Source organism: Spermophilus citellus, assembly GCF_964194105.1.
Source record: "Spermophilus citellus genome assembly, chromosome: 6".
Lineage (NCBI taxonomy): Eukaryota > Metazoa > Chordata > Mammalia > Rodentia > Sciuridae > Spermophilus > Spermophilus citellus.
The window spans coordinates 90,233,496-90,256,666 of record NC_138187.1 but is presented as its reverse complement, the minus strand read 5'-3'; the positions used below and the strand labels follow the sequence as shown (position 1 = coordinate 90,256,666).

The window sequence follows — 23,171 nt, the reverse complement described above, 5'->3', positions numbered from 1 at the left end:
GAGGCCTGGTTTACATTTTAACTCCACAGCAAACGTTACTTTGGAGTATACCTAAGTGGTACTTCTGGAGTAGGGGAAGCTCTTTTGAGTTTTACTACAGGATGAGCATCCCAAGTTCAAAATCCCAAACTTTTTTAGTGCTAATATGAAGCTACAAGAGGAAAATTCCATACCTGACCTCATGGTGACAGGTTATAGTCAAAACATAGGGACACTGAAAATATTATATGAAATTACCTTTAGACTATGTATATAAGGAGTATATTAAATATAAATGAACTTTGTGTTTAGACTTGGGTCCCATCCCTGGAATGTCTCATTATACATATGCAAAACACTCTAAAATCTGAAAAAAAAATATCCAAAATACTTCTAGTCCCAAGCATTTCAGATAAGGGATTATCAACCTATATAAGCAAAGCATAGATATTCTACCTTCTTTCATTAGCTTCCATGAGTGAGTGTATTGGTAGATGATGAAAAGCAAGGCCTTTATCAGTAACAAAGAAAGTGATGAGCAAAATATTTTAGTGAAATAATAATTGAAGTACCTATCTCTTCTAAACCTTCCATCTACACCGCTGATGTAGCAGACCTAATGATTATGCCAAACCACCTACTCCAGACTTGGGTCCTTATGGAAGAATGAACTGTCAGTAAATAGGGTAACCAATCTCTAGGTGTAGGATCTGTGTCCTAAAAACTTCACAAGCAGTGGTGACTTGGAAAATTATGTGCTTCAGAGTGCTTCAAAAGTCTCTGATAGCAAGATAAACCCTGCATTAGTAGAAGCAAAGGTAGATGGGACCACCTAGTAAGTAAAAGCCTTGTGTCACCCTTTTTATGTAACAAGGTATAGTCATAACCAACACTGGGACCCTTTTCTAGGTCTGAACACCCACAAAGACATCCAGATGAAAGGATCGGGTGGCCGTGGTGGTGCCTGTAGATAATATTGGTGCATCCTACTGCAGACCACCAGTGCCCAGGTATGGCCTGATCAGAGGAGAGAAGGGTCACTTGCCAGCTTTCTGATCCTCTCCAACACAAGGCTGATGATCTCAGAGCCCACAGAGTAGTGACCTCGTGCATAGTTGTTGGCAGCATCCTCCTTTCCGCTAACAAGCTGCTCTGGGTGGAAGAGTGAACGGAACTTTCCTGTACGGATCCCATCTGCAGAGGGAAAGGTAGTCAGTGCACATGTGCAGTTCAACTGTCAGACCTTTGCTGATCCTCTCAGGGCTCCATACTGTCCCCACCCTTTTCCCCAGTGTTGTGGTAAAAGAACAAACATACTTCAGAACTAGGCTTTCTTTATCTAGACAAAGGTAGAATCTTTTACATATAAGTTGAAAGTATATTTTCCACCATATACCCTGTATTAGTTTCTTAAGGCTGCCATAACAAATTTGTCTTAACACAACAAAAAAATATTTTCTAACAGTTCAGGAAGCCAAAAGTTTAAAATCAAGTTGTAGGCAAGGTTGGTTCCTTCAGGAGCCTCTAGGGAGAATCCATTCTCCTCTCTCTCTCTCTCCCTCCCTTCCCTCTCCCCTCCCTCACTCCTCTCTCTCCCAGCTTCTAGTGACTTTTAACAATCTTTGGGTGGTAGCTGCCTCTGTCATATGTGTCCTCTGTGTCAATGTGCTCTCTTTTTTTCTTTGGAAGACACAATTCTTTGACTTTAGGGCCCACCCCAATCCAGCATGACCTCATCTTAACTAACTACATCTGCAAAGACTCCATTTACAAATATGGTCACATTCTGGGGTTCCAGGTAAATATTAGTTTAGAGGGGACACTATTCAACTCACTCAATACTCCATGATGCTTTGGCATTTTGAGACAAGTATTCCTCTCTAAAAATCACCAACTATGTGCTGAAATAGCATGAAAAGTATACCAATCTAAATTATAATCGGTATGATTTATAAGAGATTTTAACCACACAAACTCAAATGATCCTGGGACTCAAATGCAGGAAGGATGAATGCACAAAACAGTTTATGAAAACCAAAAATATTCAGCTATCTTTCATCTTCCTCCATGAGTTTATCTGCATCTTCAATCTACTAACAATAAAAAATTCTACAAAGAAAGAATTTTTTCTTGGATCAAGTCCTAGGTTGGTCTGGAATTCAGTGAGGCCAACATTGAAAGACATTTCTGATTCAGTCAGCTTTTTCACCACTGTGACCAAAAGAGTTGAAAAGAGAAATTTTAGAGAAAGAAACGTTTATGTGGGGGCTCATGGTTTCATAGGTCTTAGGACATGGATGGCCAACTTCATTGCTCTGGCATGACCCCTAGAGCCACACTCTAACTGCCTACAGTCACTACCCAATTAATCCACTCAAGTGCACTAATGCACTGAGTTCATAACCCAGTCTTTTGGCTTCTAAACCTTCTCATTGTCTCACACATGAGATTTTGAGGGACACCTCAACTCTAAACAGTTTGCATAACTTCGTACCCTTACAACAGTCTTATAATTTTCTTCACTCCACACTATTTGTGTCATGATGTTGCACATAGCAGATGCCAAGTACATTAATTGAATAAATCTTGTGATTAATCTTCAAATCATGGTTCTAAATCTGCCTTTCTCCCAAATCTAGACTATTCACTGGCCTCTATTTCCTATCAAATACAAATCAAACATCTTATTCATGGAGATCCCATGGTTTGCCTTCTAAGGTTCCAATTGTAACAACTATTTACATTTTTTCGCCAATAGATTATGTATGATACTTCTCTACCATAAAAGAAACATTCCAGTTTAAGTCTCCTATAACTCCTCTACATGAACAGCTTCCTCAGGTTCAAGCCAAAACAATACTCCCAGGCATCTGAATGTGTCTGTGGTCATAATTTCTTTTACTCTCACCTATGAATTATTGAAATTCCCCTGCCCATTCTTCAGAACTCAGGTGGAATATCACTTTGTCCATGAAGTCTTTTCTGATCTCTTCCAAAAAGATAGGCTTTATGTCCTCATTTCCTTCTCATTAAGACTTTCCTTGTGCACACACACACACATAATATGCCCCTCCTCATCTCCCTGCTTTATTTTTCTCCAGACCACTTGTCATCATCGGAAAAACTGTTTATTAGGTTTTTCTTGGTCTGCACCTCACTTGAATGTTGTCTCCATGGAGACCGAGATACATACACCCACATACACATATCCAATGTCAGGAACAGTGCCTAGAATGACTGAGGCACTCTTATTTGTTGAATAAAACAATGAAAACCAATGCTTTCCCCCTAAATCCTGCAACACTTTTCTTCTGTCTCTTTGTCTGAACTGGCTCAGGACCTTCCAAATCATGCTCCCTGTGAGCTATGTCCTAGAGGACTAGCGAATTTCTTCCAATTGTTGCTGCTACCTTCCTATCTTTTGACTTTCTCAGCTTCTGATCCTGGGCCTTAATCCTTCTATTTGCCTGGAATTTTTGATTAACAAAAGCTAAAATACCTACTGGGATGTCCATGATAACTGGATTTAGCCTCTTCAAATCCACATTGCTCCTTCAAGGACACTGACCAAAGTCCCCTGGAAACACACATAACCCACTTTGCCTAGGTTCCTGGAACACTAGACTCCAGCTAAGGCTCACAGTTGCAAACTTCCCTTAGTCTTTCATAAAAATTTATATATTATCTTTAGGCACTTATAACTTGAATCACACTATAACATAATTGTTTATCTTAGCCTCCATACCAGTCTCATCTGGTGATCCTTTTGTTTTTTGTTTTGGGGGAGTTTATGGGGTGTTGTGAGGTTTCTTTGTTTTGTTTGGGATTCTTTGTTGTTGGTGGTGATTGGTGTCTTGTTTTGTTTTGTTTATTGGTTGGTTGATATGGGAAATTTAACCCAAGGGTGCTTAACCCTGAACCACATTCCCAGCCCTTTTTATTTTTATTTTTTTGTTTTGTTTTGTTTTGTTTTGAGACTGGGTCTCACTAAGTTGCTTAGAGCCTCACTAAGTTGCTGAGGCTGACTTTGAACTTATGATCCTCCTGCCTCAGCCTCCCAAGTCACTGGGATTACAGGCATGCACCACCATGCCGGAACTCATCTGTTCTCAAAGCCATCTGTAATTTCTTTTTTTTTTTTTTTTTAAGAGAGAGTGAGAGAGGAGAGAGAGAGAGAGAGAAAATTTTTAATATTTATTTTCAGTTCTCGGGGGACACAACATCTTTGTTGGTATGTGGTGCTGAGGATCGAACCCGGGCCACACGCATGCCAGGCACGCGCGCTACCGCTTGAGCCACGTCCCCAGCCCTCTTATTTTTTACTCTTTCACAGCATCTACAGAGTAATACTGAATTTGTATATGGGTCTCTTGGCCTCAGCATTTCTATCCCACTCCTCTCAATAAAACATTCTGGGGGCTGGGGATGTGGCTCAAGCAGAAGTGTGCTCGCCTGGCATGCGTGCGGCCCAGGTTCGATCCTCAGCACCACATACAAAAAAAAAAAAAAAAAAAAAAAAACAAAGATGTGTCCGCTGAAAACTAAAAAAATAAATATTTTTAAAAAATTCTCTCTCTCTCTTAAAAAAAAAATTCTGTTTTTTCGTTTACAGTGACATCAATCAACCTGCCCCTGTCAGTTTGTCACTTTTTTTTGTCTCTGTTCTGACAAGGAAATCAACTCCAATCTAGTGTGAATGTCTTCTATTTTTCTATTACAGGCAGACTATATTTTCCAAAAATAACTTCAAAAATATTTCCCATTGTACATGTGCTTCTAGAATCTCACCAATCTTGCATTCAGGTAGGGTTCATTCATATGCCCCCCCACCCTTGTGGATCTTTGTTAACTACCTCAACCCATGCAGAATAGCTAAAATGACACTATATGACTTTCTAAGCTAGGTGATAAAAGTGCCATGGTCTTCTCTCTTATTCTAATATGGTGCTTGCACTCAGAACCCAGCCACCATGCTGTGAGGAAGCCAAAGCAGCCCACAGAAGCCTACATCTCAAAGAGTAACCAAGGCCCTGAAGCATGCTTGGCCTACATCTCAGCCTACAACCAGCACCAACTTGCCAACCATTTAAGTGAGCCTCTTTCAAAGTAGATCCCCTTTTTCCAAGCTCCCATCTGAACCTCCCTGGCAGGTACCCTGTGGAACAAAGAGGAGCTGTCCTCTCTGAGCCCCACCAAGTTACAGATTCATGAACAACATAGTGATTATAACCCTAAACCACCGAGTTTGAGGGTATTTATTACACAGGAACAGATAACTGACACACAATCTCAAACCCAAATCTACCCTGCTCTCTAGTTGTTTTCCATGTCAGTATAAACTCTTCTCTCTCCAGTATTTCTCTAGCCCCATTTCTCTAGCCCCCAAGAGAGTTTTCCCAAGACACAACAAAGTCTACCATTACTAATCATCAATTGGTATTGATTTCCCCCCCATAATTTGAATATTTATTCAGTTCCTTGCTGCTTTGAAATTATCTTCAAATATTCTGGTCTCGATAAACAAAATAATGACAAACTTTCAAATTCTTTTCCAGTAGCTGCGGGCAACAGGCTCACAAACCCAGGAAAAATTCAGTGTTCTATTACAATACATGAGCAGTCAAATTAATAAGGTTTTAATTAGTTTCATCACACAAAAAAAAGACCTAGTCTTCTCTTTGGGTATGTCTGTCACATTCATCACCCTAAATGGCTATTAAATGAGGCTCTAAATTTGGAAAAGGTTTATATGACTCTGTTCAGATGGCTTAGTACAATCTCATGCTCTGCCCATTTGATTTGTTTGAGTGCGGACATGGTAAAGTACACTAGAACATAAACCTTATGTTACCTATAACAGTTGGTTCCAAATCCATGAACAGTGTTCTGGGCACATGCTTCCCAGCCCTCGTCTCATGAAAGAAGGTATCAAAAGATGCATTCATGTGCTTCGTTTTAGAATTTTCCAACTGATCCTGTTGACTGTCAAGAACGATGCCATCTGGCTGGATTCCATGTTCCAGGCAATAGAGTTCCCAACAAGCATCCCCAATCTGGACGCCAGCTTGACCAATGTGAATGGAAAGGCACTCCCTCTGAAATAAGCCACAGTGAATTAGAATTGGACAGGCACTCAGACCATGAGCACCGTTGCTCAGCACTTCTAGCTACAGATGAAGCCAGCTAAAGCCCACAAGATAAATATCTTCTGATGATAATCAAAAATGTCCAATGGAAACCAAAGACCAGGTTTCATACAGCTAAACTTCAGAGACAACTGAACCATTGGCTTAAATGCTATTAGAAAGTTTATTTCAACAACATAAACTAAGTACCTATTGTACATTGGGCTAAAACTGAGTTAAGAATATATATAATCTATGTGTATGTGTATGTACACATGTAAGCATGCATGGGGAAGTGGGTATGTGTGTGTGTGTGCATAGTATGTGAGTATTGGTGTCATACCAACTCACCCAGAAAAAAATTTAGCTAGTTATTGTAAAGGAATAAAACCAAAATCAATTTCCAACCTTATCAGGTATTATAAATCATCACAGACAAATAAAAGGGGTTATCTTTTCAGACCTTGAAATTTTATATTTATTGTGCATATTTTCTCTATGTAAGAAATAATAATCTAAGCTAAAATTAGTAGAAAATTTGCCAAGGACAAAATATGATAGTTTTATCAACCGCGAAATGTAAAACTTCTTTACCATAACAAATTGATATATATAAATATGTATTATATAAAGGGCTATGTATAAATTAATTGCATATACCCTGATTTTTTTAAACTCTTAAGATATATGCTAGATAAATAGGCAAGTGGCATAAACAAATGAATTACAAAAGAGAGACCCTGAAAAACAAAGATTTTGGCACAATGTTATTCATAACATTATAATGTATAATGGTGAAAACCAAGAACCAATCTGTTCAACCATCTACTCAATCTACTTGACCATTCACCTATTGTCAGATATTTATTTAAAGAATTGTACTTCAATCAAAGAGCATATTATATAATTCTTAAATATTTACCAAAAAATAATACATGGAAAATGCTTAGGATAAAAAATCAAGTATGAAGCATCTGAGACACATTATTATATTTACAGGGTCTGGTGCTCTATCCATTTTTAAAAAGGCACAGAAAATGAATGCATCAAGATATTAATCCTAGTTACATCTGGATAGTAAGTAATTTTTTTCTTATCTAAACTTACTATTTTCTTCTTACCAGCTTCCATCCCATTTTTTAAATCAAACAACTTTTTTAGTAATTTAAGCAGGCAAAATTATTTACTTTTTATGAGATGAAAAGAAAAGGTTAAATCCCAGAAATCTAAAGTCACAGCAATTACTGATTTTAATATTGCTACATTTTGATTGCCAGTGGTCCTAGAACAAGTCCTTGTCAGAGAGATAAGGAGGAGCCTATCTTCCAAATCATCAGGCCCTTCAAGCTGTCTGACCTGGTCAGCCGAGCAGATTCCACTACAAAAAGACCTTGGACCTCCCCATCAATCACTGGCCATGGTCAACACAGACCTCTTCTCAAGAGAGAGCAAGTTCTGACCAGCCACACCCCTGCAATCTGACTTGGACTCTGTTCATGCTCAGCAGCCTCAAATCCTTGTACTTTGTGTCTTGGATTCAGGAGGCAAATTGCAGCCTTCTTCATGAGAAGTTCAAGCTAAGTGCTTAGGGGAACTTCCTTCTTGTTTCTCTGTGTAACTATCAGTCTCATGATAAAGGCTGAGAACTTAACTTTGAAAACACCTTCCTTAGAACTAATATTCCTACTTCTATTTGGTAGATAAAAATCGAAAAAACACATTCCATTGCAAACATTCTTCAAATGCCTTTATCTGCAAAGAGTTTTCATTCCTCTCCCCACCTGACAGACTTTAAATGCTATGAATACATTAGCTACTGTAATCAGATCAAAGCTTTATTCCCCAAATTTAAGTTAAAATTGAGAAAGGGGAAGAGAGTGTTCATTGTTTACACATCGTTAGAGCCTCTTAATCAGTAAAGTTTACATGTACATTTCTCTCACTAACTCTTCCGTAGCTGTCCATCACCCTGTCCTGTACTGCACAGAAATGTGGTTGTGGCTCACAGGATTCACAGTAAAAATAATCATTAACAAAAAAATTCATCACTGCTCTTCATGTGGTTCAAACAGAATAATACTGTCCTTTTGTAACTCAGCAGGAGTCACTTGGTTCAACAAGCCCCTTGCTTGGCTTTAGAGGAAGCTGGGTTTATAAGAGAACTGGTTCCAGGGGTGTAGAAAACCATGTTCACCTTAGTCTTCTCTTATCCTCTCCCTCCTGCTAAAATACTAGTCACAATAGGAAACACTGTAAGACTGCAAGATGTCCACAAAATCTCAACACTGACAGGTCACAGCACACTAATGAATGCTGCTACCCAGATTATTTGAATTACTAGGAAAGCATAATTTTTAATTAAACATTTAAGATTGAGATCACTGTTGATTCATATGCAGTTCTAAAAAATGACACAAAAAGATTTCATGTACTCCTTAGTCATTTGTCCTCTGAGGAAATATCTTGCAAAACCATAGTAAAACATCACCCCAGAATAATAGCATTTATAGTTAAGATACAGAACATTCCATTACTAGATGTATTCCTCTTGTTGGAAGGCATAATTCTTAAGAGAAAAAAATTAATAATCTGTAAAATGCTGGAAAGAGAGAACAACAGGACAAGATAATTAGAGATGAAATCAGTTTTAAAGATTGCTTTAAGGACAAAAAATTCTAAGACACTTAAAATTATTCACTTCCATAGAAGAGATTACAGATGAAGTAGGCCTTAGAAGATGGTTCCCAAATAGGAAAGACAGGGAAATGCATCTGACATAGCTTTTATATATATATATATATATGACATATATATATTATATATATGATATATATACATATATGAATACACCATAGTAAGTCTCAACATCATGCACATCCACAGGACTGGGATCCTGATTAGAGTAAGATGTACTCCATGTTTGTATAAATATATCGAAATAGACTCTACTGTCATGAAAAACTAAAAAGGACAAAAATTTTTTAAAAGATGGTCTCAAAACAGAATTATTGTAAGCACAATATTCATTATTATACTCAAAGAAATAGAGAGCAAAGAAAGTGTCTGTGCACTTTACCCTGTCACGCATTTATGATCCTAGCAATAGTAGCCTGGGTCTGAAGTCCCCAGAGACTCCAAAGCATAAATGGAAATTAAGCAATTGATTTCTACAGAAAAATATGCATAGTGGTTCAAAAACAAATGTAAAAACTAAAGGAGAGTTTCTTGCTTCGGTGCTTTAATACAGCAGTGAAGGATTGCAAACCAACCTACCTTCACCTTGAGAGAAGCAAAGCTACAGATGAACAGATTAGAACCTATCCAAAGCTGCTTCCAACATCTAATGGGTACTGAAAGAAACAAATGCCTATTTTAAAAGTTCTTCTCTTGTAGTAAGACTTTACTGAGAAATTTGGGTGGAGGAAAAGATGAGTAAAATTTGCCTCAGCACCAAATCAGCACTGTCAACAATGTGCAGGTACCGAGCCACTTACCATGCTGATCTGTACTTGCCCCTACTGCCCAGTGGTAATGATTGAGGAGCAATCATTTCTAGCTATGCTTTAATCACAGGACCAGGAAATGACTCCACCTGAGGGCTGCAAAGCTTTCTTCACTTAAAGCAGTACTGTCTCTTTTTAGTTCTACACTTTTCTGGTCTCAAATTGGCTGTGATGGGTTTAAACGACCTGTAATAAAGTTTGTGCCAACTGCAGGTGAGTTAATGACAGATTATCACAATCTGCTTCTATCACAGAACTATGCTGAAAATAACAAGCATCTTTAAAAATTCTCCTCTTGGGTTATGAATTCATTAACCATTGACAGGGGAAAAGAAAGAGTATAAGCAAATTTGCTGTGATAGCAAATCAGCTTTTCTTATTACCTGAGTGCTTTTTGAATAGCTTCTCTTCAACAAGTCAAAAGATCCTAAATATATAGAGCAAACCAAAAAATGTCTACCTCTCACTCATGCATGTCCACCACCATGTGATGTTTTATTAATTGCATTAAGATCAAAAAACATTTTAAGTGATTTCTCTCTTTATATATTTGTTACAATTTCCTTTATATTCTGCCATATGGTACATTTTTGAAAATGTTTCATGAATGCCTAAAAAGAATGTGTATTAAACAGTTGTTTAAAATAGTGTTTGAGACAGGTAAGATCAATAAATAGATCTATTAAGTCACACTGATTTATTGTGTAGTCCAAATTTTCAGTATCAATTATTTTAAAAGATGTGTCAAAATTTTTGCTATGATTATTAATTCATCTACCATTTCTTTTTCTGTCAAATTTTGCTTGATGTATTTTGAGACTATGTCATCAAGAGCACATAAATTTTAAATTAATATTTTCTGTGGAACTGAAACATTATTTTGAATCACCATTGATACTAATAATGTTTGCTTTAAAATCTCTGTGATAAAATATTAATATCAGTATTTAAATATAATTTGTGGATAGTATTCAAACATTTTCTTTTTGTACTCAATAATATATGTGTGCCTCTTGCAATTATTTGAATGGCATAAAGAGAAAACATTGAGGTCTTCTTTCCTTTTTTTGGTGCTTGGAGTTGAACCCAGGGACCTGTGCAAGCACTCTACCAACTGAGCTATATCCCCAGCCCAAGGTCTTCCTAAGAAAGAAGAAATTTCTGCTATGTATGACAACTTCTGTTTCAGCACCAACTCAAGAATTTTCCAGCCTGCCCACTTACCTTTGGGATCTCAGATTCTATAGATCTGAGATGGATGGATATATATGCACTATATATATCCATATATAGTGCATACATATATGCAGCCACACTTGATAGCTGTCCTTGGGTCTTGAAAAAATGAAAAAATTTCCATGTGATAAAAAAAAAAAATGTGACGTTTACAATTAGGATTTCCTTTCTTTTCAAAGTTCCTTCCTGAAATATTACTCAGTGAATGGGTCAGTCAATCCACTTGCCAATTCACTGGCTAAGAAAGAAAACCTTGTCAGCAAGGAATATTTTGTTTTTAAAATTATTTTTATCAATATTCTGAGGTTTCTGAAGTTCTCTTTGAAAATTCTCTATTGGCAACCCTGGAAGCAACCAAAATCACTGTCTACTATTATTCCCTCCCATCAAGCCAAACCCTTCCCTTTTCCTCCTCCATCCTTCCTTCCCACTAGGAACACCATTCTGCCTTTTAAATCTTCTGTGATCTCTTAATAAGATTGTAAGGGTCCGGCGAAGTGTCGGAGAAGGAGAGACCACACGAGACTAGCTCCATGCAATGGCAAGGGGGATTTATTTGGGATCCGTTCCAGCGCGCTGGGGCTCCGTGCTCACTCAAGAAGGGAGAGCAGCCCAGAGCCCAGAGCAGAGGTCAAGCAGAGCTTAAGTACACTTTTTGGAGAGGGTGGGGGGCTTTGCATACATCAGAACAAATCATCATGAGGCGCGGGAAAATTGAACAACAACTCTGATACATGATTAGTCCATTCATTGGCGGGAACAGGCTGGGCAGGGGTGATTGGTCACTTCTAAACTGGGTACACATTCAAACTGATTGGTTCGGGCCCTGTGACAAACTGCACAGGGCCCTAGGCTGAATGGCCAGTAGGGCGTTGTCTTAACTATCTCAGGAATCTGGGTGTAACAGAGGAACTTAATAATACCTAATCTTTTACATTTTAATTCAAGCTTTCCAGCTTAGAAACTTTACCCTTTCAAGATGATATAATCATAAAAAAATAATTTCAGTGTACTTCTGATCAATAGTGCCTTCTCTGGTCACACACTTATATTGTTAACTTTTGATTCACCTTCTCTAAAACCAATAGCTAACACCCCATCTTTGGAATTTTAGTTTTCCTCATTGAAATATCTGAAAGCAGACCAACACAGTAATTATACCATAGGTAGGTAGGTAGATAGATAGATATAAGAAAAACAACCTCCTTAGCCACATGTGATAGATTTTAAAAGATAAATAACCTGATTTCAAATATACTGCCTTATTGTGCCTATACATCATATACTTTTGTTTCTTAGAGATAACTGAAATTTTTCCTTGTAAGATAATTACCATAAAGGTGATCTTCCCATTGGTAGCATAAGAAAAATAATAGGTCCGGTATCTTTAAAGCATTCTTCTAATTGTGATGTTTCTGCAAATATTAGTCTGAAGATTTGATGAAAGAACTAAAGTATCTAAAATGTAGAGTGGTAAATCAGATTGTTGGGATGGCAGAAGAAAAAGGAAGAAATGGGCATTTCCAGTATTTTCCCTATGAAGCCCAAGTTATATACAGCTGGCACAAACTAGTATAAGCTTACTGGTTGTTAGAAAAAAAATAATAAATCACTTTTGTACTAGTTGGTAACTACTTTTCTGTGTCCCCTAAGTTTGCCCCACCTTCCCAGTCCCACCCCACCCTTTGGGGCCTCCCCTACCCCACAATCCAGAAACTAAAGAGTGCCTGGCTCAATATCTGGCTGTTATCCTAAAAGTGTTATCCTAAAAGTCCAGCCTCCAGGGCCCTCAACAGCTTATCCTAGGAATCCCAGGTGGTAAGGAATGCCCACCCAATCTTAGGCAGTCCAGGAGGTACCACTGAGCACATCAGCCAAGTCTTCTGCTTTAGGCACATGAACTCCCACCATTGTGTATCTCCCCAGTGTGGCAGGCTCTGGAAGTCCAGTGACAAACACCAGGTTCAGACCCCCCAGACCCATAGCCATCTAACTCTACTGGCAGTATCTCAGGATATTGTCACATGGTTTTGTACAGGAGTTGTAACTTTCACTATAGGAATCGAATTTTACCTCCATTTTATGGATGAATTTTTAATACCCACCCCATTCCCACCCTTCACTTGTAACAACTTGAATTTTGTTCATGGCATTGAGAGCTAAGGCAGCATAGGTCTGACTATGCCAATGATTCTTCTAAAGGCATATTAACTCACTGCAGTACTATAAGTATAGTTATCATGACCCCTTCCCCCCATAAACATTTTACAAGGACACTGATAGGCAGGGAAGTTGCTTAAACCTTGAGTAGGTAAGCCAGGATTTGAATCACCACTTCCTGACAAGAGAGTCACATACTTAACTATTGGACTACAATGTCTTCCATTTGGCAGAAGCAATTAAGTTTGGACACAACTAAAAATTAGTCTAATAAACATTTTCATAACAATAATAGAGATACTAAATGTATTTTTTTTATTTTTAAAATTATTACAACATATGTACTTATACCCATGTGCATATATACACATTCATTCTCTTGAGTGTAATTGCTATGAATTTATCGAAAGGGTATTCAAAACAAAAAGAAAAAATTATTGATGATATAAAGAGAAATTTCCTAATTATTAAGACTACTAGTTCCCTAATAGGAAAGTCTTTGTTCATAAATTTATTTCATTTCTCTATGTAATTTCAAGCTCCATTTAGCTAGTGATAATGGCAAACAAAACATTACACCAAAATCAACAAATAATTAGAAAATTATTGGATTGGATTTGATAAATGCTTTGCACTATAAGATATATATCCCTTGATCAGCAGTTTTGTAAAACTAGTGTTTAATTTATCTAAGGAATAGATTTTATCATTATTTATTACATATTAATTTATATTAGTGTGCTAGTTGTTGAATATATTTAAAATTAATCTGCCTAAAATTTTCAATCAAATGCATATGGCTAAAAATTTTGGAAATCCTCCAAGAGAATATTTCTAAATCTATGATCATTAATCAACACTTAAAGAAATCTGGGACCAATAAAGTTAATGATAGCATTTGCTCAAGGAGAGAGATCTGGACAGGATTTACACATATATGAAAGCTGAAATCTAATTAATTTCCTAATCCCTGACCTGAAGAGTATGTGAAGGGAAAGGGGTGATTTGCATGGAACTGAGAAAATAAGGATTCAGAGAATATTTGTCATGTATTGAGTATTCAAGGCAGAGTAAGACACTGAATTTGGGAGCAGGCATATTCAGACACCAGTAAGTTGATCTCCTGTAGGACCAGGAGACTTTACCAGCCTTTTCTAGGTTTTCAATGACAAATCCTCAGTAAAATCCACTTTCCTTTGTTCTGCTTCTATGGTGCCCAGCAATTTTCTGCTTAAAAATTGTCTTCTATTCCTGACTTCCTGCCTTACTATCTGGCCCAGTACTTGTAATATTATTGTACGAATTCAATAAACAATTGTGAATAGTTGAACAAAATAGTAAGTTCCCAAATGAATAAAAATTTGCAAAGCATTTCCCCACCTAAAACAACAGTATTCTGATCACAGGAAAGTCCCTCCTGCTAAATCCCACATGAACATCAACATCCTGGAGTATCTATCACTTTGACAGTGATTGTTACAGGTTCCAAAAGGATGGGCCACCTCTCATTACACCACCAAAACCAGTTTCAGGACCTGCAGAACTGAGGACAAACTCTGACTTCTAAGGATCTCACCTGTTCCTGTGGGTAAAAATGTGGTTTTGTCCAAATATCTGCATCCTATAAAGCTCTATCTGGGATTACAGTCTGTATTATTATAATGTAATTGTACTAAAACAGTACTTACTTCTTTAATTTTTTTTTTTTTAGAGAAAGAGAGAAATTATTTAATATTTATTTTTTAGTTTTCGGTGGACACAACATCTTTATTTTTATGTGGTGCTGAGGATCGAACCCAGCACCCCGCGCATGCCAGGTAAGCGCGTTACCACTTGAGCCACATCCCCAGCCCCCTTCTTTAATTTTGAGGGAAGAGTAGGTGGGGTAAAGGTGTTTGTTAGTGAAGGATGTCCTACTCCCTAACTTCTTATCCTTTTCAAAACTAAAGCATTTTCCCCTTGTGTTGTAAAGGTAATACAAGTTCAGTATCTCTTTTCAAAAAAGTATTCAACATAAGAAAGTAAAATTAAAAATGTTTTAAATGCCCAAAAGTCTGACACCTACAGACATCTTCGTACACTGACTTCATCTTTTCCCTCTGTGTAATATCTTGCAATTCATGACTCTGAATATACTGAATACACCTTCATGTTCCATGTTTTTTACTGAAAATTACAATGTATTATTCTATTACACGTCCCAATTTATTTTTATTGGCTGAAACTACTATTTCCAGTAGATGAGCCAGAATTGGCAATTCTCCTATCATTGTTTGGTTTAGTTGTCTTTAATTTTTCTATTATAACAACAATGTCATTAATATATCTTCATGTACAGATAATTTTATTTCTTAGGATAAATTCCAAGAAATGGAATTATAGTGCCAAATAAGAGAAAATTTTTAAAGACTTTAACACATGCAGTACAATATTTAAAATCAAAGAACATGTTCATTTGTTTCACAATCGTCTTCTTGAGAAGATCCTTTATTTACTAGTTCCTTTAGCTGCCTTCTTAGACACAGTCACTGTCTCCTAGCATAGGGCTCATAACTAGATTTCATTGGTTTCCTAGAGACAGCCCGGATTTCCAGAGACAGTTCCATGATCTTTGGCAATTGGGGATATATCTCACAAGAATAATTTAGTCTGTGTATAGTCAATAACCAAGCTTCAGAATAGGTCGTTACTTACAACCTCTATCCTCCCTGAACGCTAATGAAGATCTAATGACCTGAAATGCTTCCAGTCCATTTGCCTTGGACTGCAGTGAAAGTGCTAATAAACAGTGAAAGAAGTACTAGGGGATTGAGAAATACAGTCGGAATGAAATCCAAGCTTTCCCAATTCCCATCCAGTCTTTCTTCCCTCCCTTTCCCTGGGCGCCTTCAGGTCTGGCAGAGGAGGGGGCGGGACTCCACGTCCCCTAGCAACCGTCGCCTGCTCCTGATTGGGTGATCGCTACGCAGCCGCCATTTTCAAATCCCCGGATGATGGTGGTGGTGGCGGCTCTCTAACAGGCACTTGCTGTCTCATAGAAGCGGCGGGCACTGTGCCCGTCCCTGTCGGTCTCCCGGGCACCCGGCCACCGCCCCACCCCCTCTTCCACGACATGGAGCTAGAGCCGGCGGCTCAGAAGCAGCCCCGGCCGCGGAGGCGAAGCCGCCGGGCCTCCGTACTCAACGGGGATGGCGCCGCGGGTCCTTCGGCCGACACCCCACGGCCGGAGCTGGACGGGAGGTGAGCGCGGGGTCCCGGGGAGGATGTGGGCCTAGGCCGGGGGTGGGGAGCAGGGCACGGGTTCCCGGGAGCCGAGTGCGGTGGGCAGCCCGAGCGATGGAGGGCTCGGCCTGGAGCTGACGTCCGTGAGGCCCCGACTGCGGCTGCCCAGCCCTGCGAGGAGGGGCGGGCTTGTTGACACTCTCCTCCTGGCCCTTCCCAGAGGCAGAGGAATAGCCACACTGGTTCTGTGCTCCACAGCCGATTGGTCGTGGGCTGCAGATGCTCCGACCAAAACTCTCACGGAGTTTGAACCTAAAAGCGAGTTTTTCAATAAAATGTTTTTCGGAAGGCAGAATCCTCTTTGCATGTCGGAGTCTGGAAAGGATAGACCCTAGACTAGGGTTTCAGAAAGCTGTATCTGGAAGAGGAGTCATGTAAAAAAATAATAAAGACGTTGCTTTCCATTGCAGTGCGGTTGGTTCCAATTACAAATTGAATGACCTTGGTTGAGTTGCTTACTACCTCTTAATATCTCTGCACAGTGCATTATAATAGTACCCAAGGGCCATGTGAAATTTAGTGAATGTAAAGTGCATAGAATGTGCCTGTACACAAAAAAACTGTTAAATGTTAACTTACTTGTCCTGTTAAGTGTCATTTGTCTGGTTTATATCTATAAAAATAGTAATTCCTGTCTACTCCATCTTTTCAGAAGTCCCTGTTGTTCACGAACATTATTTTAGATAAACTACAGTCCTTTATATAACTTACATTCTCGTCAGGCTTGGATATGTCAATCCCTTTTTGAGAAATAGGGGAAAAAAACACTTAGTTTCAGCAACAAAATGTTTATAAGCCCAATGTAAGTTACTCTGCAAAAAGCTAGAGTTTTTCACTCGAGCAGATATTTATTTGTTTGTTTATTGATACCAGATGTTGAAAAACCCCCCACCCCCGTACTTAACCACCAAGCTACATCCCCCATCTTTTTTATTTTTTAAGACAAGGTCTCTTAAGTTCTTAGGCTGGCTTTGAACTTATGATCCTCCTGCCTCAAGCTGGTTTTTACTTGAAGTTTAGGATAATCTTTATCTGAATATATCTTTCTGAAACCTTCTCTATACCAATTATAGCCTATCATTAAGAAGTAGTGAAAGAGCAGAGAAAAAGAAGCTACCATCTCTTGAGACTAAGAAGTAGGAGAATCAGGAAAAACTAGTTCAGGGAAAGTAAAATTTTAAAAAAATATATTATCTACTGGAAGCAGTGTTAAATTCATTTATTCAGTATTATTGCTGAATACCTACCTGGTATCAGACATTGTTGTAGATAATGGGAATTCTACTGAAAAAAAAAAAAAACAGATGAAGTCCTTTCTTTTGTGCAAGTTGGTTGGGGGACAAAACAGTAATCAAATATATAAAATATCAGGTGGTCACATAAAGTGAATCAGGCATGGTAGGAAGACTAGAGTTAGGAAGAGGGTAGTTTGTTATTTCTAAAAGATCACAAGGAAAGTCTCTGATGATAATAAAAAAAAAAAAATTGGAGCAAAGACTGAAGGAAAGACCTAGGCCATGCAATATTTGGGGGAAGAGTATTCTAGATAGAGAGGAACAGCAAGTGCAGAGATTTTGAAGTAGAATTCTATTGGGTGTGTTCAAGTAACTTCAAAGAAAACAAGGTGTTTTAGTTGGCTTTTTCGCTGCTGCAACTAAAAGACTAGACTAGAACGATTGTAGAGAAAGAAAAGTTTCTTTGAGGGCTCACCGTTTCAGAGGTCTCAGTCCATTGACAGCCGGTTCCGTTCCTCAGGGCTTGAGGTAGGCTGAACATCGTGGCAGAAGAGTGTGGTGGAGGAAAGTAGTTCATAGAGATAGACTCCTCTGGCCAAATACAATATATACTTCAAAAGCATGCTCCTAGGGAACCATCCTCTCCAGCTACACCCTACCCCTCTTCAGTCTCCACCCAGTTAATTCCTTGACTAGAGTTGAGTGAAACAAAGTGAGGAATGATAGATGAGATCAGAAAGATGACTGGGGCTAGATCATGGAGTAACTGGTGCACCATTGCTAACTTTGATTTAGACAATTGGGAAATAAGAGGAAACAATGTGATATATATTTTTAAAGACTCACTCTATTATGTAGCAAAGATGGAATAACAAAAGACCAATTAGGAGGTTATTGCAGTTGATACAACATGTGAGCATGAGAGGTGGTGAAATGTGTTTATATTTGGGGCACAGTCAAGGAACAACAAAGTTTTTTTTTATTAAAAGCTAGAACAAGGCACTTTAATAAAAAAGTCTTCTGAAATAAATTATAATTCATGTCACTTAATAATATGTAGATATAATATGATAAATGATAAAAGATTATGCGGATGACAGGCTCTCTTTCCTATATAAGTGCACAGATTAGACTTTTAAAAATACTGCTGTAGGAAAGTGCTATTGTATAACTACATGGAAGCCATATGTGAGGAGTGGGTTGAGAAGCAGCAATTAATGATCTCAAAAGATTATTTTTAATCTAATACAAATATATGTTACAAAGTAGCATTCACAGTGGCACTTAAAATATTTAATAAGCGTTTCCTTTTGGGTATAGGACAAGTATTAAGAAGAATTACAAATCTAAAGCTATTAATACTTTTTTATTACACAGAAATAACTGTACTGACCTCAGAAAGGTTTTTTTTGTTTTGTTTTATTTTGGGGTTTTGGGTTTTTTTTGGCATAGGAGATTTAACCAGAGGGGCGTTTAACTATTGAGCCACATGTGCACCTCTGTTTATATTTTATTTTGAGACAGGTTACTAAATTGCTGAGGCTGGCTTTGAACTTGTCCTTCTGCCTCAGCCTTCTGAGCTGCTGGGATTACAGGTATACACCACCATGTCCGGCTCAGAAAGAGTTTGATGTCTAAAAGTTGGAAAGAAAAATAGCTCTTAAGAATTCTTAAGACATTAACGAATGGAAAAACGTTTCCAAATCAATGGTAGATTCTTTCCAGTATTATCTGTAATCAGCTTTACAATAATGCTATTTTCCCCCATTTTAATAATAAGAGTCTATTTGTTTTGAATTCCCATGGAAAAAAGAAACCTAAAAAATAAATTATGTCCAGAAAGCATGTGTGACAGTGCCAGACTTCCAAAAATCTTGGAAAGATACACATTTTTTTATAGAAGGCAGACTCAAAATCTAGCATCTATTTTAAATTCTTATGGGAAATTTTTTTTTTTCAATTTCATAAGACTTTAAGATTAAAAGTGGCCTTTTTATAGGCCCCACAGGACATTCTACTTAAAAGGTGGGAGAGGGGTTTAAAAGATTGAAATGAAAGCTAGAAATGGTAGTCCTTCATCTTTTCGAAAATTTCTATCCATATATACAAATATTTTTGTCCATATATTGAATATACTTTTAAATATGCCCAATAATAAAATTGAAGTAAAAAAAAAAACATTAATGAGCTATTGTGGTTTATTACATATTTTTTTATTTAATACCACTGTGATTTCCCTTGTATCCAACATACTTTCTTTAATATTATTTGATGTGTTTCTGAACAATGTAAATTATTTTTACATTAAACTAGTTTTAATACAAATGAAGCATAATTAGAAATGGTAAGGCTGCTGTTTGAAAAGAGAATCATTCTATTAATTCTTCTTAAGCCAAATTATATCTTCAGAGATTTTGATATGTCATTGCCTTCTTCTACCATGATAGATATGAGTTGAAGTAGAATTATAAATAGAAGAAAGGTATTAAACTGTTTAATGGCATTCTCAAACAATGTATCAAACAATATGATTGCCAACAGGAAGAAAAAACACATTCTTAAAAACAGAATTATTTTCAAGGTGTTTCATTGTAAAATGTAGAATGGAATAAAGTTTAAAACGAACAGTTAAAAAAGCAATAGCTAGTTATCATTTATTGTCTACTATGTAACAAGCACTGTATATATAAATATATATATACATATATATATTCTTATCATGAAAACATCACAACTCTTCCAATTAAACTACAAAACTATAAAGATACTGACTTATCATAAAGTACACACTTTATTGAACTTAGAAAACTACAGAAACCCTTGAATTGATTTAAACTTGCAAATTTAAACTTGTAAATTTCTGCAGGAATGACAGCCATCTGTGGTGTTTTTAAATTTATGATGAACAAAGATCATGAAAGTCAAAGGAAAAGACCAGATTCACAAATGGACTATGGCCTGACAATCCAAGAAGCTAAATAATAACTTCTATAATACTTAGCCTAAAATAGCCAGGACTTCATTAATAACTGTCAGTTTCCTAACTTTGGTCCCATTTCCTACTTAGAACCAACCAAAGTAAGCCAAATAGGCACCTTATCCAATCACAATACACACACACACACACACACACACACATTCTTTTAGTTAGCTCGCCTACAACTTCCCTTCAATGACAGTCTACATTCAGGTCATACTTGAACCTCCCCTGTTTTTTCATTATAAGGCTTCATGCTCCTCTGTTAAAATGCAAATGATGATAGCTGACTCCATTGCCACAGTAAACTCATAATACTCTTTACTTTTCTCATATGGTTGCTCTTCAGTTATTTCCATGGTGGTGGGATTGGGGACATATCTCTGCTTTATTTTTCTTTATATTTGAATTAATTTAACAATAAATATGGCTTATAAACTGCCTTTATCTCCTATGCTAGCTATGTTTGCTTTTCTACATATTTTACAAACAAAGAAGTTTATATTTTTATATATAGAGAGATTTGTATTTTAGAAAGGTAAAGACAGCTTTTGACATAGGAATATCCTGATTTATTTCTTTAGAGTGAATGGAAAACAAAATCCTTAAGGAACAAAATTCTAACCAAAGTTTAATCTTACTTGAGATCTTTATCTCAAATGTATTATTCAGAGCTTTATATATAGTTTAAAATTGAATTTTTTAAATCAGCAGGGATTTTCAATACCAATGTAAATAACATGGATTTAAATTGGGGGTGAGGGGCAGGTGGTACTGGGATAGAACCCAGTGGTGCTCTACCAGTGAGCTACACAACCCCCTTTTTTTTTTTTTTTTTTTTTGAGACAGGATCTGTCCAAGTTTTCTATGCTGGCCTGGAATTTGCAATTCTCATGACTCAGCCTCCTGAGTTGCTAGGATTATAGATGTGCACCATCACACCCAGCTAGGTTTTACTTGTGAAGAATATTCTTCTGTTTTTATTTGTTTAAATATTAGGCATGAATGAATTTCATATTTTTTAATCTAAGAAAGTTCAACTTGCCGGTTTTTATTTAACCTATTAATGCAATGTATTATATTAATAAATTCTATATTATTGATCTCTGTGTTTCTAAAATAAACTCTGCTTGGTTTGGTGAACTACTTTTTTATTCTCTTTTTTGGGGGAGGAGGGGGTACTGGGGATTGAACCTAGGAGTGCTGAACTACTGAGCAACATCCTCACCCTTTTTTATATTTCATTTAGAGACAAGGTCTCACAGTGACTTGCTTATCTGCTGAGGCTCACGATCCTCCTGCCTCGGCCTCCCGAGTTGCTGGGATTACAGGTGTGCACTACTGTGCCCAGCTTGTTCACTAATTTTATATAAGGTATTTTACTCTAAAGATTTTGAACATGACCAGGATCTGTGTCCTTTTTTGTTTTGTGCCCTGTCCCTCTTATTTCCAAGATTGAATGACTAATCAGGCAATTTTAAATGGTTTTAAAACTATGTAGTCTATTTATTTATTGTTTGAATTTTCTCTTCATAGATATTCCCTTCGGAGAGGTAGCTCCTTCACATTTTTAACACCTGGCCCCCACTGGGACTTCACTTTGGTAAGTCCATAATGGGATTTTTATTTCAAGGCATTAGAATTAGTTCCTGGGTTGTCTTTCAGTCTCTTGTCTCACTTGTCTTTACTTCTGAATATCTTGAATAGAATTTCTACAGCCATCTTTTGCAGCCCAATTTAGTCCTTTTCTTTTCTGCTAATAAGCTGGAAGAATTTTTTTATTTCAAGTCAATAAAACACAATTTGCAAAGCACTCATATATATATATTAATCTTTATACAATCCTTTCTCACTTCCTACCAATGTTAAATTTAAGATCATATGTTATGAAATATTGATTAAAAATATAAGATGTTTGATTATACATATATAAAATTACATATATACGTATTTAGTGTAAACAAGTTATTCGAAATAAATATACATATATAAGATAAATCATTTTTTGCTATTGATCATCTCAGGATGGAGAAACTGATGCATTATTTTTAAGGCAAGATTTTTTTTTTCTTTTTGAGTTTATTCATTTTTTTTTTATTATTTTATTGTTGGTTGTTCAAAACATTACATAGTTCTTAATATACCATATTTCACAGATTGATTCAAGTGGGTTATGAACTCCCATTTTTACCCCGTATACAGATTGCTGTGTCACATCAGTTACATTTCCATTGATTTACAAATTGCCTTTCTAGTGACTGATGTATTCTGCTGTCTATCCCATTCTCCACTGTCCCCTCACCCCTCCCCTCCCCTCCCCTTCTCTCTCTCCATCCCCTCTACTATAAATCGTTTCTTCCACTTATATAATTTTTCTCCTACTCCTCCTTTCCTCTTATATGTAATGTGTATAACCCTGAGGCTCACCTTCCAGTTCCATGCAATTTCCCTTAACTCTCACTTTCCCTCCCGCCTATCATCCCTGTTTAATGTTATTCTTCTTCTCCAGCTCTTCGTCTCTACCCTGTCCTTGGTTACTCCCCTTATATCAAAGAAGACATTTGACATTTGTTTCTTAAGGATTGGCTAGCTTCACTTAGCATAATCTGCTCTAATGCCATCCATTTCCCTCCAAATTCTATGATTTTGTCATTTCTTATTGCAGAGTAATACT

At 37.1% G+C, this 23,171-nt stretch overlaps 2 protein-coding genes across 3 annotated transcripts in view; one reads left to right on the top strand and one right to left on the bottom strand.

Moving 5' to 3' along the window:
• TUBAL3 (tubulin alpha like 3) overlaps positions 1 to 23,171 on the bottom strand; it is a 37,982-nt gene that overhangs the window by 2,886 nt on the left and 11,925 nt on the right. For both annotated transcript variants that reach the window (XM_081299886.1, XM_081299887.1), the window contains exons 2-3: positions 5,831 to 6,074; positions 1,021 to 1,173 (exon numbers count right to left, since the gene is read on the bottom strand). In XM_081299886.1, coding sequence (XP_081156012.1) covers positions 1,021 to 1,173; positions 5,831 to 5,924 — 247 coding nt within the window. In that variant the 5' untranslated portion in view covers positions 5,925 to 6,074. The remainder of the gene's footprint in view (positions 1 to 1,020; positions 1,174 to 5,830; positions 6,075 to 23,171) is intronic.
• Positions 15,979 to 23,171, top strand: part of NET1 (neuroepithelial cell transforming 1) — a 31,115-nt gene continuing 23,922 nt past the window's right edge. The window contains exons 1-2 of the mRNA XM_081299884.1: positions 15,979 to 16,243; positions 22,034 to 22,100. Coding sequence (XP_081156010.1) covers positions 16,116 to 16,243; positions 22,034 to 22,100 — 195 coding nt within the window. The 5' untranslated portion in view covers positions 15,979 to 16,115. The remainder of the gene's footprint in view (positions 16,244 to 22,033; positions 22,101 to 23,171) is intronic.